The sequence below is a fragment of the Cupressus sempervirens genome, chromosome 3 (genome assembly GCF_028749045.1).
Source record: "Cupressus sempervirens isolate cs-2001-9-10 chromosome 3, ASM2874904v1, whole genome shotgun sequence".
Classification (NCBI taxonomy): Eukaryota; Viridiplantae; Streptophyta; class Pinopsida; order Cupressales; family Cupressaceae; genus Cupressus; species Cupressus sempervirens.
Genome location: NC_143120.1, coordinates 402,779,698 through 402,795,825, shown reverse-complemented (window position 1 = coordinate 402,795,825; position 16,128 = coordinate 402,779,698). Strand labels below are relative to the sequence as shown.

The 16,128-nt window shown below is 35.5% G+C and overlaps 1 protein-coding gene across 6 annotated transcripts in view; it reads left to right on the top strand.

Annotated features, from left to right (window-relative positions):
* The first annotated feature begins 1,932 nt into the window (after positions 1–1,932).
* LOC149566709 (uncharacterized) overlaps positions 1,933–16,128 on the top strand; it is a 67,186-nt gene continuing 52,990 nt past the window's right edge. For all 6 annotated transcript variants that reach the window (XM_089820043.1, XM_089820041.1, XM_089820042.1 and 3 more), the window contains exons 1-3: positions 1,933–2,183; positions 2,383–2,677; positions 9,866–9,964. In XM_089820043.1, the coding sequence (XP_089676169.1) occupies positions 2,531–2,677; positions 9,866–9,964 (246 nt within the window). In that variant the 5' untranslated portion in view covers positions 1,933–2,183; positions 2,383–2,530. The remainder of the gene's footprint in view (positions 2,184–2,382; positions 2,678–9,865; positions 9,965–16,128) is intronic.

Sequence of the window (16,128 nt, the reverse complement as noted above, 5' to 3'; positions counted from 1 at the left end):
CATTATAAATAAGAACTAAATACAAAAGGGAAAGATCTTGACTGATGATCATAATAGAAACATTACATTAGTCCTTTTAAAACCCTTCTTGATGTTCAATCTAACAACTAACTTATGGAAGACTTGACATAACTTACGAAAGACTCAACATAATTTGATGGAATTCCCTTTGCCTTCAAATCACAATTAAACACATATGACATGTTTAACTTAGCTAATCTATTGTGTGTAGAAATAATAATTGGATATACAAGTTATACTTCAATTGATTTAATAAGGCAATATATAGTCTATATGTTTTCAAGAAGCTAGAACATTTCAACTCGCACAATTTTAGTAATAGATATTTTCAAGTTCCCATTCAACATTTTTTTGCTATTCCTATTCTTAGTATAACTCAAATAGAGACATTGTAAACAATAAAAGATGATTCTCTTAATGTCTCTAAAAAAGTTGTTTTAATTAAGTTATTATTGTTGAAGTTGATAAAAGCTCAACCGCACAGCTGCCAAGAATCACTATATACAAACACCTTTCATAGAAAGAGAGGAGCAATGATGTAGAGGATGAAATTCACAGATCCATAAGATAGGAGACATCCTTGATGATTAAAAAGAGAAATTGCTATTCAATTAAAAAGTGTTGTTTACAAAGAGAGATCAATTCTTATAAAAGGACATCAAAACTCTATAAGGTAAAATCTCGGTTGCATGATTATAATTAATAAAAGAAATAATTATTAAATGCCTAAAGTTTTGCTTAAGTAAAATAACGTTAATAAGAAAACACCTTATTACTCTAACAATTACTAATTCAACCTTTGAGTTTTATAAGATCGCTAACACGATAAATGAAATACGAGCTTAATTTTAAGGCTTTATAGTATTTGAAAATTATTGTTTGCATAAAAGATTCTAATGAAAATCTCCAAATATTAAATTTACTATTAAAGATTTGTGAGAGTGACTTGAGAACGAGATCCTTTACTCTCTCCATTATCAATTGTTGCTCTCTTCTAATGTGTCTCATCGTATCAACTTTGATATATAAATCCTTTCACTATTGATTGCTCTAATTAATCCTATAATTCATACACATGCAAACTTTTTCGATAATTCTACATATAAAAGAATGACCAATACACATTGATAAATAATGTGATCAACTATCCACATTGATTACAACTCAATTACATGATCCTTACATAAATTTTATCAAATTGAAAAAGAACCTTGCTTTAGAAAATATATCTTTTTTATAGAAAACTGAGTTACATATATTTTAATGTTAACTTTTGTAAAGTAGACCCATGCATCATCTATATCTAAAATGCCCTAATGTGACAAGCAACTCTTTTTTCTCATCATATTATTTTCTAATCAACAATTTCATGTACTATTATTCTATGCTCACAATAAAATGTAGTAAAAGATCATATTATTTACTAGTTAATAATTTTCATTTACTATTTTCTTTTCAAAATAATTTGTTTATAACATAATTATATAGAAGTTAAAAATAGAGTTATTTATAATTCATTGACAAGTCTAAGAAAGTTTTTTATTTATTTATATACAAATTGGAAGTACAATTAGACTTGTACTCAGCAAGACTTAAATTTTTATAGACTCATTCAAAAAAAACTATTCAATTCAGAAATATTAAGATTTATTAATTTTTATATTATAAATTATAAATATAGAAATTGTTTTTATTTTTAACTGTCCTATTAATAGATGCATTTAATAAAAAAACTAACACATTTGCTGTTTTAAGTGCATCAGAGTAGTTCAGTTGGGCAAACCCTCCAATAATAATAATAATCATGATCTGTCCTCGTATGGCATAATTACAGCAACGATTACCCGTAAAGAATGATGATTACCAATTTCTATGTTAAGTAGAAAAAGGGATGAATTTGAAGAGTTCAAAGAAATATAAATGAGAATCCCGAGGTCAACTGGGGCTGCTGTCTGTAAAATTAGTTTTGTCGTAAAATAATGTCGTGAATTGTCTTGGCCCAGTTAGTCATAAGCTGGCGGTCACATAGAGCAGTAATCAAAGCCAATCTCCGTGTGACCACACGCCTTAGACGGGTCTTCTGGTTTTTGAGACGCTGGCCTGACTGCAGATTAGAACTAGTTGTTTGGGGCGCGAGAAGGATGACAGTGGTCTATTTTTAGGTATTTTAATCTTAGTCTGTGAAACTGCAGTTGATAGTTGAGACCCACCTGTTTTGTCATCATTAATGGCATTCTTCGATTCCGTTTGGATTGGATTAGATTGGACAATGTGACATTGTTATTTGCATAGTGCTCCTGTGGTGGGCGATTAATTGAAGCGAATTTAAAAAAATAAAATGTGGGGTTGTTTGATTGACAGGATCCATGACGAGAAAACCAAGTGGAGGAAAAGGGTGTGCATTGGAGAGAATTGCGGGACTCGTGTAATTACGACATTGAAAGATGAGTTGAAGGATTTGAGAAGGAGGAGGAGGAGGAGAAGGAGGAGAAGGGGGTTCGCCGTCGCCATGTCTGGGGATTGGCAGGACAGTGGATGGGTTTGTGGGGGAGGAGGACCTGTTAATTTGTGCAGGGTGGCTTCTTTTGTTGGTGATCGGGATCGGAGGGGAAAGGGCAAGGGGAAGGGCAGGGGAGGATCGTATTCGCCTTCAAAGGTATGTTTCACAGTGATTCTTTGGACGATCCCTTTGGCTCATTGCATCTAGCTGTTACATTTTAGTGTGTTTCCTTTTATTTCCACGCTTTTTGTCTGAATGTTTCAAAGGCCATCCATCCATTTCCATTTTTAACGATCCAAAAAATTCCGTTTTTTTTGCCAAACAGTGCCTTTGGGTTCGTTGAAAACCTAACCACTAGTCATAATATGGATTTGTTGTCTGGTTGGAGAATATCTGGACAATGGATTTAGCCTAACAGTTTGCCTTTTGGCTTGAGAAACCAGCCAGATGGATTTCCTGTCTTTAGTTATCACCGTTTCATTGAAAGCCAACTTGCTTGCTATTTTCGTAGCCACCACTCCATACACTGGGGACGAAATGCCTTTTCAGTCCAAACAAGTTTTGTACGCTCGTTGGAAAATATCTGCAGAAGCTCTATCATGGTACATAATCGTGCATTAGAAAAGAAGCTATTCGTCCGGTCCTACCATCTTTGGATCAGTGATCCTTGAAAGCCAACCCATCTGCCACCAGAAACACAAATACCACATTAGCACAACACATGGCGCTGGTTGGTTTGAAAACTACACAGTCTCTCATTAACTAATAACAAGCCATCCATGGAGTCGTACTTCATTTCAATTAGTGATTTGTTAAAAACCAACTCGTTTGCCCCTTCCACATTAACACAGACCTCTTTGACATTGGGCTGGCTTGTTTGGGCGCATACTAGCCTGATTGTTTGGTAGAACACGCACCAGGCTTAAACTAGTTAAGTGCCCCATCATACTGCTAGAACAGATTGATGTCGGAGACATGCCCGCTTGAGTTTTTACTGACTTGTCAGAAAGCTAAGTTCTTCGCTGCAGTGCTAAGGGATGTTTGTAAAGTGGAACAGGGAGACTACTTAGAATTCAGGAGAACTCACCCTTGATGTTTGCAACCTGATAAATCAGATCAATAAGCCACAACCCAATAACTGCGATGATTTAGTTATTGTTTGTATGCAACTGATGGGATCCAGGTGGCTGGTAGGATCCAAATTTCAGATTTGAGGTTCTGAATAATCAGGACTTGTTGTTAGCAGTCTCATTTATTCACGTTGGTACATTTTATTATTGCTTTTAGAATCCTTGTTACCTTTTCTGTGTTAAACGTGCCAACGTACTGGCAGATCACATTCCAATATCATGATCTTTTTTTGTGTTCATGCAATTTATGTGTTATTTGAGTGGGCATTAGGGGCCTTACATTTTTCAGGTCCGTCTATCAGATCTTTTATGTTATCTATATTTATTCATGATGGTAGTGTTTATTTAGGATTTCAGAACCCAATTTATGCAGGGAATTGTTTTTTACTTTTTTGGGATTCCATTGCTTCTGTTTGCTGTCAAGTCTTGTGTTGCTATGTTATTGAAAATGGCCCATATTTGCGCCCATCTTATCTCAGCCTCCTTTGCCATTCTTATGGCAGTTTGATGCTTTTGGTCAGAGCCCTTATAGAACTCAACCTAGCTTACTGGTCAGCCTGCGAGTGCCCATCCATCATTCCGACTCATCCATCATTCCCATGCTTTACTGGCCTGAACTTACTTTCATGCCACATGTGCAGAATAGAGTTGTCTTTTGAATGAAGAGGCTTTTTGGCACACAAGTTCTTTTTAACTTTCCAATCGATATTGTATATACATTCAACTTTAATATGGGAGACGCTTCAATGCTGTGTGCAAAGGAATTGTATATGGATGATGAAAACTGCCATTTGGCACAGTCAACAGGTTTAAACCTAGGCATTTGCTGTAAGAATTCCCTCTAATTACTGTCAAGTGATTCCTAGGTGAACTTGCTTCATACATAATGTTACTAAACTCATGAATTGGCTGGAAAGTATTCTGAAAACCATAATTGACAAATAACAGATGTAAGACAAATAAGGAAGACATTACCAACGTTTCTTAAATCATATAAGTTGTAAAATGGAGACATGCTGGATTTTCAATAGGAGATTCTGGCTAAGATTAGTTTAACATGCTATAAGCTTGAAACGGCCCTTGCTTTTGGAGCACTGGTACAACTAATTGGGCAACTAAAGTAGAACTTTATTTCTGATGCTTTTCTTCCAAAGATTACTCTTGATGTTGTGCTTCTTTGATTTTAATGCTAAAATAATAAGAGCTCCTCTTCATCTTTTATAGCTGCAGGAGTTATCTCTCTCCTGAATCCAATATATATAAAAATTAAAATGTCGACTCTTCATAGCCAAGACAAGTTCATACATCAAACAGAAAATCGTATTCATATTTCGGGTTCGATATTCCTTATGGGGCGATTGTACCAAAGGAGTTTTGTTAGTGCCTGCAGATACATAGGAGATATTATCATTGCTTCAGTGTGGAGCCTAGGTTTTGGGCAAATTGTGAAACAGTCTTTTGCTAATCATAATATATAACGTATAAGTGATATATTGGTAGCTGGGTTTTTCTCCTTCAAGTTGGAGGCTTTTCCCGGGGTAATTGCTGTGTCTTGTGTTCATTTTTTTTGTTTTTTGCTTCTAATTTCATTTCTGGTATGAAAATCAACACTCTGCAGCCTTCAAAATTCAGAACATCAAATTCTTCAAAACTATCCAGCCAGGTCTTTGATGTGTGTCCGTGTAAAATGCTATTAGAGTGTCCAGTGTATTTGAAATGCTATTGGAGTGTGTTGTGTTCAACCAGGTCTTTGAAGTATGCCCACGTGAAATGTTACTGGAGTATCCATGTGAAATGCTATAGGAGTGTCTTGTGTTCATTATTTTTGTTTTTGTTGCTTATTTCGTTTCTGGTTTAAAAATTAACACTCTGTAGCCTTTCAGAACATCAAATTCTTCAGAACTATCCAACCATGCCTTTTGATGTGTGTCTAGGGGAAATACTATTGGAATGTCCAGTGTATTTGAGAACCGTTGTTTATGGCCCTATATGAATCTTAGTTTGTCCAAGTTGTGAATACTACGAATAATAGCAAAGGCATCTATCTAATTATTTTTTGCAAAAATGTATTTTCTTCAAGCAGGTGACATTACAGGGGGTTTCCAGGTTAGTGAATTAAGTTTGAATGAAAATTCAGCTTTATGTCCGGGTTTTTTTCACTGCATGATGGCAAAGGGATCAATTTTCTTATCAGGGACTAAATCTGAATAGTGGGATGAGTAGAGGTCAGAATTAAGCACAACATGGATTTGTTACAGTTTTTTAATTTATCCTATGTTACCTGGGATATTTCATCCATCCTAATGTTGGGAATGACTAGGGAATGTCCCCTCGTCCATCCCCTATTAAGCAAATTGTGGAGATATTTTGGAAACTTAAAGGAAACAATAAGGGACAGCTGCTATTTTTGGGATGGCTAGGGGATACCTAGATGTCCTCCAAGCTTTCCCGGGATGGGCAGCCATCCCCTATAGCACAGGCGAGGAAAAGTCATAACAAAAATAAAAGTCGGTTTGCTTGAAAATCTGGTTCAATTTTTTTGTTTTCTAATAGGAATCTGACATTTATAGCCACTGTCATAATTGTTCAGCCTCTGCTGGTGGTAGTTATGACTTAGATCTGTAAAACAGGAACATAGAAGGCTCTAACTTACACCATGTTGAAAAGTTATCAATTTGGAAAAAGGGTATCAACTCATAACAACACGTGAGGAAAACATCAATTCTGAAAGAGGGCATGAATTTTCATTACCATGTTCTAATCGTAATATAAATAATGCCGACTCTTCTGAAAAGAGGCCAGCAGCATGCTTTGATTTCAAGCATAAAGATAGTATTGTTCACTCCATTTTATTCGCATATGGAGTAGCTGAAACAGAAGCAGGCCTTGGAGATTTGAAACCATGAAGGTTGATGCCTTAGAGAACACACAGTAATGGAGATTTTTAATCATTTATCCTGAAGCAACATGTAGGCTGCAAACTTATGTTGGTGCAATAGACAACTTTGGGTAGATTGGGTTCTGTCTAGGATACTCACAATCGAGGGTGGACTGCTTTGCGTTACTCTTCTTCATTATTTAAAATTTGCAGGAAGATTGGATCAGGGTGCATCTAAGATATATTTCTGGAAAAGTACTGTCCCAAGGCCATTGTTGTTTGGTCTAGTGCCTTATATTTATTTCACACGTTGGGCTCAAGACCATGTTTCTATGATGTATATGGCAATTTCCTTGTATTTATATATGAATAATTGATCTTTTGTATTTTTAAAATGTGCCTAATTTTTTAAAACTGCCCCCACCATGTCATTTGATAAAACCTATAAATAAGAGATGCACTTATTTTTCTATATTGCTTCAGTTTTCTTTCTCTTCTCACAAGAGAAGATGCTTCTTAATGCTGCTTCTAATAAACTGAAAGCAATTATCTGCTTTATTGAAAGAAAGAGAGAATCCGACCTCAATCTTGAAGGCTGATGTCTGTTCAAAGGACTGAGGATATCATCTGATTAGATATAGCACCCCAATATCAATGAGGTGTAATACTGTCTCATTGATGATGTTGTTAGCAACCTTACATTTGAAAAAACAAATTGATTTAATTCTTTTAGATGTCGTGTAACTTTATTTGGCTAGTTTTGTCTTTGCTTCGTAAGAGGGACCTTATTGGACATAAAAACACAATTTTGAAATAAGACTTGATATCCAGCTGAAAATATAATTCAGCTGGATATCAAGCGATTAGGTTTATTTGCAACTAGTTTTGTTTATGTTTTGAATAGGGGATTTCCAGACATAAATACTCTTCTGAAGCAGACTTGTATATTGCAAAGTGTATCCTGGCGTTTCTGAAACTGGCTTAGACAATGAGGAAATTCCAATCACTTATTTAACTGAGGTAATTTCCTACATTATTAACACTATTTGCTTTTGCATATGCAGTTTCTCTAAAATTTATTGATGCTATTTGAATGAAAACAAGTCTTTCATGGTATGGTATACATGAAACAGTCTAAGAAGGGCTCAAGAGTTGGATATTATATTGTACAACTTTTTGTTTATGTGAAACAAAATTATTTATGCATTCTTATGGATGATCTATTTTATTTGGCATTTGTAGCATTGACATGTTATATTTTCAGTGTTAATGTGGAAAATAATTTAATGCTTTAAGATAAAAATGTGCATATATAAAACAGATACAGAGAATCAGGAACAAGAAGTTTTAGACTTTCAACTATAAACGATGACCTCCAGAATTATGATGTAGAGGAAAGCTCTGTTTTTGTTTCACTCTTCTAGGGGACTATATTGCAGAGCATATTATATGAATAATCTTCTAATTTGGTAGTTTGATAGTAGAATATTGTGCTTCCAAATAAGAAATTTTTCACTCCGGTTAGTAATTCCTACAATAATTTGCAAATCTGAAGCTGTTCTACTTTAGTTACATATTTCAAGGCTGTCAATAACAAAAAATGTTTTCTAGAAATGATACTTCCAAACAAGAAGTGAAAATGTACAAGAAGATTTACGTACTGTTCTATTTAACAGTTAAAATTGGTACCGTCAATATTTCTTTAGAAAAAAATCTAAATGTGCAACATTTGTGCACCTGTGGAAACAAGATTTGCAATGCATGGCATATGAGTACTAGTTATTGAATGTGAGTGAACTCCTTTGTAGAATATAATGTTAAATGAAGTCTCATGTCAAGTCTAAATGAGTGCACTGAACTTATAAATGAATTGCAAATACAAATTAAGACCTCAATTTAGAAATAATGATCACAAACTGCAATGTCACCCTTTACATAATACAATCATTATTCACTGCACTATTCTATTTCATACATTTTGTGCTCGTTGCCAGATTCAGTGGGAAACAATGAGCAAAAATGTGCATAATATGTAAATTTATTTGCTTCACAAATAGCAAGTCGTTTATGTAGTTCTGTATTAGACCCAATATAGCTTGTCTTTAGTGCATTTTGGACCATATTAATAGCTCAACTTTAGCTTTTGTGCAAATAAATGGATGAACTATTTCACAGCTCCTGAAAAATCATACATAATACCAAAAATTTAAAATTATTTTAAAGCTAAGCTGCTGGTCCTGGCATGGGTGTAGGTACTGTGAACAACCATTTTTTCTTTCTTGCCTATGAGTACTTATTTGGAATCAGCTATATATGTATGTATGTATGTGTGTATTTATGTATGTGTGTATGTATGTATGTGTTTATGTGTGTATGTATGTGTGTGTGTATGTATGTGTGTATGTTGTGTATGTTGTGTATGTATGTATGTGTGTATGTTTGTATGTGTGTATGTATGCATGTGTGTATGTTGTGTATGTATGTATGTATGTATGTATGTATGTATGTGTGTATTAAAAAATTTAAATTTATAAATACATAATGATTTGATATTCATAATTGCCAATATGAATTATTTAAATACCTCATATTGGAATCCTTGAGAAATATCTAGCATCTAGGAACCCTTGAGAAATGTGTTTTTTCTGTCTAATGTGGAGCCTCATAAAACTCCACAATAATCCTGAGATAGACTGGTACGCTTAAGAAGATTAATTGGAATCTTAATTCCAGATGTTTCAGATTCATTTTAACCACTTATTGTTACAATCATCAATATATTGGACAATCTGTATAATAATGTATTAGATTGTCATTTCAATTATTTCTCTCTTTAGGCTATTAACTCTTGCCGTAGGCCAATATGAATTATTTAAATACCTCATATTGGAATCCTTGAGAAATATCTAGCATCTAGGAACCCTTGAGAAATGTGTTTTTTCTGTCTAATGTGGAGCCGCATAAAGCTCCACAATGACCCTGAGATAGACTGGTACGCTTAAGAAGATTAATTGGAATCTTAATTCCAGATGTTTCAGATTTGTATAAACCACTTATTGTTACAATCAACAATATATTGGACAATCTGTATAATAATGTATTAGATTGTTGTTTCAGTTATTTCTATCTTTAGGCTATTAACTCTTTCCGTAGCTGTTGCCTACTTTAGTAAACATAATATTTATTCAATTATACATTTCCGGGGGTTTTTGCCCTTATCCAGTGATTTTATGTTTAGAGTAGCTTATGCGTGCCGTTTCTTTGAGATTGGTTTAAGCCCAAGGGATTTCTCAGTTTACAACTTTACATAATTTCAGTGCTCTTATGATGATACAGGCAAGTAAGATACTTAAGCCAGAGAGATGGCGGGCAGCATTTGACAGTGAAGGCAAGCCTGTGGGATTCACAAAAGCACTCAAGACAATTGTTTTGGGGGTTAGTTTTCTTTCTTGGCCTTGAAGTGTTACAGGACCTTGATAAATGCTATTCGCCTTATCTTTGCTGGTCAGAGTACTATGAACAGATACTTTTGATTATATTTTGCAATTCCCTTATGCTAATATGTACAGAAGTAAATTTATTTCGTTGCTTACATATTTTGACAATGCTGGGCCTCAAGTGATGTGGTGGTTGACTTGAATGTTTGACACCCAAAAAGCACACATGAGCAATTGCATGCGTGTAGGGATGACTTGTAGCTGATTCATTGTGTTTACAGTTTGGAATACACAGGTCATTTTAATATAATAATTCAAAGATAATGGTTCTTAATGTTATGACAAAACAAACCTTATGAAGTTGGCACTTTCCTCTGTTTATAAGTCTGCAATTGTGTCATGAACCTTATGAGAAAAATGCTAGGCTGCTGAAGAAAAAGCTTTTTCTTCTAACTTGTACTTGACAACTACAACAACTTTCACCTTTTTGTGCCATCCTAGACTGTCATTTTGTAATTTAATAAAACTTGCTTATGATTGGCCAATAATTCTTCACAATATATTTGGCTTTGCTTTAATGTCTTTTATAATAGAATAGTTAAGTTTTTCAAGTCTTTGCATGCAAAACTTATTTTACAGTGTTATTTAATGCATTCTAAACATTTTGCAATTGCTTGCTGTTTTTGGTCAGTTAATATTCTATACAAACAAATCATTAAAAAGAAAGAGAGGTCACGGGGATACCATCCGAGACAAAAAAAAGAAAAAAAGAAAGATTGAAATTATAAAAATGGCCATAAATGACCAAGTAGGTTAATAGGATTCAAAAGAGAAGAATTAGGGTAAAAGAACCTTAGGTATGAAAGTCACTAAACAGTAAAGAAAGTGACCAAGGGTAAATTGGAAGTGAATAAAACCTAAAATTATACAGTCTAAGTTCAAATACTGATATCCAAGTAGTGGACACAAGGGATCTTAGGTCACAGAAATATGCCATTCATGATTGCCTTGAATATTGGAAGAGCATTGGAATCTTGGCTAACCCAAAAGGCACAATTTTGAATCATAAGAGATCTTGTGGCTATAAGAGATTTTATTCTCACAATAGAGAGATGTTCCATTAATATGTACTAATCTTGCACCCTAGAAATTGGAACCTGTTCTTAACTGTGACCCTTTTGAAGTTCCACAGTATTGCAAGTTGCATTAGATACCACATTTACTTGATTCAGTCAATCAAGTTTGTCCTTGTAAATGTGGATTCCATACTTATGGTTTTGATAATTCCATTTGTTTTTTCTTCTGTCCATCTTAAAAATACCACTAATCCTTACATAAAGCTGGAAGGATTAGTAGCCACACATTGTAAGTGTTATCTTAAAGATGGGCAGAAGAAACATCCTCTATTTCATCCCTTGTTCATTTTGTTGACCTTTTCCCCTGAAAAATCTGCAAGAATGGAATCATCATCTGCATTACTTTTGTTTCAACTGAAGGACATGGTTTCATGTCAACTGGGAATCCTTACAAGGTGGCATTTCATCCAGTTTATTCTTCCATGCGTCCACTTAACATAAAATTCTATATTGAGTCCGTGGAGGACCTTTGTTCATCAAACTGCATGTTACTCAAGAGTCTTCGATCAATATGTCAATATTTGATAGTGTTACTATTGCCAATAATAGGGGCTTTGAACTGTGTAACTCAAAGTGTAATGGCGTCAATCCTTTCCAACTAATATGGAGACTTTTCTATATTACATTGTAAGTTCAAATAGAACCGCAATTTTTTATTGCTTTTGTTCATGCTGAGCTGAATTCTAACTGGTGCTTTCAAGTGAGGCTTGAGCATAGGATACAAATGAGAAAGATGATTTGAGTGTAAATTGGAACTAGAAGTAACCTCTTGGATCTTGTAGCGGTGACATTAACTGCTATATTGGGATAACAAATGTCCCCTATCTGATCCCCATTCTTCTCATTTCAATTTTTTCCTACCTCATCTCTTCTTCTTTTCATATATTTTTTTTTCCCTAAAATCACTTTAAGTACTGATTCATCTTCCTTATTATCTTTGGTTCAACAGTCATCTTGAGGACATGGCTTCATGTCGACTGAGATCCTTTCAAGGTGGTATTTCATTTTGTTTATGCCTTCATGTATTCCCTCAACACAATATATGCATGTTACCTTTACCCTCTTCTAGATTTCTTGCAGTGAGCTGTACCTCTCATTTCAATGTTTCATCACTGTTGAATCAGAGTTACAAACCCTTTTTCTGTCAGTGAGAAGAATTTTGCACCTATTTTTAGCAGAGATAAGATTTTCTGCCTTGGTCTACACTTTTGTTCTTCAGTTGTTCTTGTTTCCTTGAAGGGTCTTTCCCTTAAATGGTCTTTTCTATTTTCACTTAGTTATATGGTTCTTGTTATCCATTTTCAATTTATATCCTTGTTATTTTTGTCTAGTGTAACTGTCTAGTTGCTTTCCAATTACCTGGGTTATTTTTATTCCCTTGTACCTTATTATTATGTTCAGTTTTACTTTGTTATCACATTTGGCTGCTTATTGTTTGCTCCAATACTTGGCCTTCATGGCTCTGTTAGCAGCTTTGTCATCATCTCCAGAACATGTGATGGGAATGTGATAGTCTGACTCCTCTCCAATCTTGCTGAATTCAACTTGTCGCAAATGTTCTGGCCAAACATGGTATTGAATGGTCAGTTGCAGTGACTTTTCTACATAACAGTGACTTTAAGGAATCTTATCATTGGATCTGTCAGTCATTAGAGCTGCATGCATTCATGTAACTGACCAATTGCTCTTTAAAACTGCCATTCTTTTGGACGGTAGAACAGAGAAGCTTCTGCTAGAACAGAAGGATAGCTACGCTATATCGGATCTCTTAGATCATATACAAAACTTTGCATAATAGAATTTTCAATTTTGTATTATAGTTCTCTTTGAAGTGTCCAAATTTTTCTCTTAATCCTTCTGCACCTTGTCATTTGCACTTTTGATTTAGCTCTCAGCATCTGTTAACCAGATTTAATAATTTATCCTTTTTCTGTTGCATGTTTAGTTCACTGAATGTGTCTATCCACCATGTACTGTCCTGGGTCCTGATCAGTTGGAGAGGAAGGAGATGGGGATATTGATGTTGTTGCCAATGTTAGATGTCAGCATTGCTTCAAAAAGTTAAAAATTAACTTATGCTCTACTATCATTGCCATAAGTTTAGTGCCATTGATGCATAATCTGAGTTGGCATATGAAATATTACTGGAAGCGTAATTTGTTAAATTCTAGTAAAGGTTGAGCAGAAGATGCTTAAATGTGGCAAATAAAGGCTTAGAGACTTAATTAATATGGCTTTTCACATTTCTTGGATATTAACTTTTATGATTTATCCTATAGTTGGCTCACTTGAGAAACAAATATCATTTGTTTTGTCACCTTAGAAATAAGATAAGATAAATTTATTATGTCCAACAAGAGATCACGAGGGTCTAAGGGATTGAAAAGCATACAACAAGGCAACAACCTACAGTGGGAACACCAAACAATGTCCGCAAAAAGAATATGCAATAAGCAAAAGAAATAGAAACAAAGAATGACTAAAAACTCCTCATAGATGAGAAGCAATCCATAACCAAAGGATAAGGTCTAGGGCGAGGTGCCTTAGATTGTCTGAGGGAGTTGTTGGCGATAGGGTGATGTTGCCAATTGGGTCCTCTTCTAGGCCTCACAAATCTGGTGTGTCCAGAGGAAGAGCCCAGCAACTGCTTTGTCCCCTGGGTAGGGGACTCAAGCATGAAGAAATAGGTGACGAGCTAGTCATGGGTGTATCTCGTCGAAAACTGGAGCTACAAGTTGTAATCACGAAGTCGTATGGTCTCTTGGAGGTAAAGTGCAAGGCGCCACTGATCAGTTTATTTGAAGAAAAAAGAAATGGACATGCACTCTCGGAACAAGTAGTGGAACCTCTTCTTGATCTCATAGTATATAGGGCAATGAAAAACAAAATGGGTCTCCAATTCTGCTTCACAAGGGGGTAAAGATGACATATCCTCTCCTCTATCAATTTGGTGATCAGTCTAAATGCGCAGCCGGTGGGAGCCCATTTTAAAAGATCTCAAAGAGATGCGGGGGGCATGAGTGCAACGACAAGTGAAGTACTAGGGGTGCACAATAATCTCGTCCCGGAAATCCTTGTAGTGCTCGACATAGAAGGCCATCCTTTGGCGGAGCCGTTTAGAGGGTTAGTCCATGTCGTGACAATATATTGCTTGAAGATTTCGAGCTTGACGTGCTCATTCAACTCCTGCTGGGAGGGAAGGAGGTGAGCAAGGGCATTTAGAGAGGATTGAAATACATGGAGGCAATCTATTGAAATCCCAATCAAAAAAAGGAGAGCAAAAGCTTGGGTGAATCAGCAACAGGGTTTGCTAGTAGGATTGGCGCTCGACACGGCCTCAAAAGAGCAGCAAGCCAGGTAATAATATTTGTGATGACCAGCTTGAGAAACTTTGAGGCCGATGGAGGAACAAAACCAAATCAAAGATAGTCCCAAGCCTGAACAGATGGGCCCCAATCTCGGCTAGGATGAAACTGTGTGGGGTAGTTCGATGACATATGATAATACGTTGAAGGAGGATTTGGATTATCTCGATTGAAGCCCAATTAAAATCAAGGAGAGATCCCACACGATAGAGCCATAGAGGACTGTCAGCGACTAAAGAGCCCACAATGGACATCTTGGTCGTAGTATCTTGGAAGTGATGTCTAAACCACTTTCTCTCAAGCATAATCAATGAATCGATCCCCTTATTAATTCGGGACTGCATGACAAATCTCATACTGAAATGAGGTCCAGAAAACTTTACCCCTAGGTAAGTGTAGGACGAGGACCAAAACTTGTGAATTGGACTACAAAATACAAACCAATTTATTTTCAACTAGTGAAATGAGCCACTGCAATGTTGTAGTAATTTACATTTTAGTTACATTTTAGTTTAACCTGGTAGAGATCAGCTTCTGTTGAGTCAAAATTAATTTATGTAAGCCTCAACCAGGTTAGGGATTCTTGTGGTTTGGGTATCTCACTTGCCTCTGTTATTTTCAATCATTTCAACTGAAACTTTGCCATGTACTAGTAAATTTTCTAAAGGAGCTAGAGAAACAAGACTGCTAGGTGTGTATCTTCCCCTGCCTGTGTTTTTTCAATCATTTCATCTCAAATTCTACAACGTAGCACAGAAGGACCTACAAAAACATGACTACTAAAAGGTAGAGAAGCTAGGTATATTGACTTTATTCATCTTTGGGCTATATTCAAAGGGTTTAGTTTTCTAAAGCAGCTACATAAACAAGACTTCTAAAAGGTAGAGAGGCTGGCTATATTGACTTTTTCTTGATCTTTCAGCTATATTGAAAGGGTTTGAGCCTTGTTTGGAACCTGGAATTGTTAGGTTTAAACCACGGACATAAATAAAAATTACATGCAAATATAAACAATATCAGAAAATAATAGATCACAAAGAAAAGAACACAAGACACAGATTTAACGTGGTTCACCCAAATCCCTAGGCTATGTCCACGAAACAACAAGTCCGATACTATTACGATCCAGTGATTACAACCTAATTACAATCTCTAATCCCTTATAGCTCAATACTGCCACAAGAACCAATTTTTGCATCACCTTATGAAACAATCCCTAATCCTAAGCCCTTTTATACAAGTATTTTTACTGCTTTAGGGTCATAATTAATAATTACATGTCGGCCCAAAATCCTGATAAAATAGGGCCCAATTTTTTTTATAAAGTATGCACAGTACTTCCCTAATTAGTCACTACAAACTAACAATCTCCCACTTGGGGACTGATTAGACTCCACACTAGATGGGGACTGATTAGACTCCACACTAGACAACAATCTCCCACTTGGAGATTGATCCTGTAGCAATACTACTATCATATGGGGCTCCCATTGGATCAAACCACCCTGGACTGTACTGTTGATTTATTCCTATTCAGTCTAGAAGACCAACCAAAGCTGAAGAGGAATTCGGCTTCTCCCTTGTCACTACCTTTGTAAACATATCCACTAGATTGTCATTTGTATCTATCTTGGCCAGCTTTAATTGCCCATCATCCATAA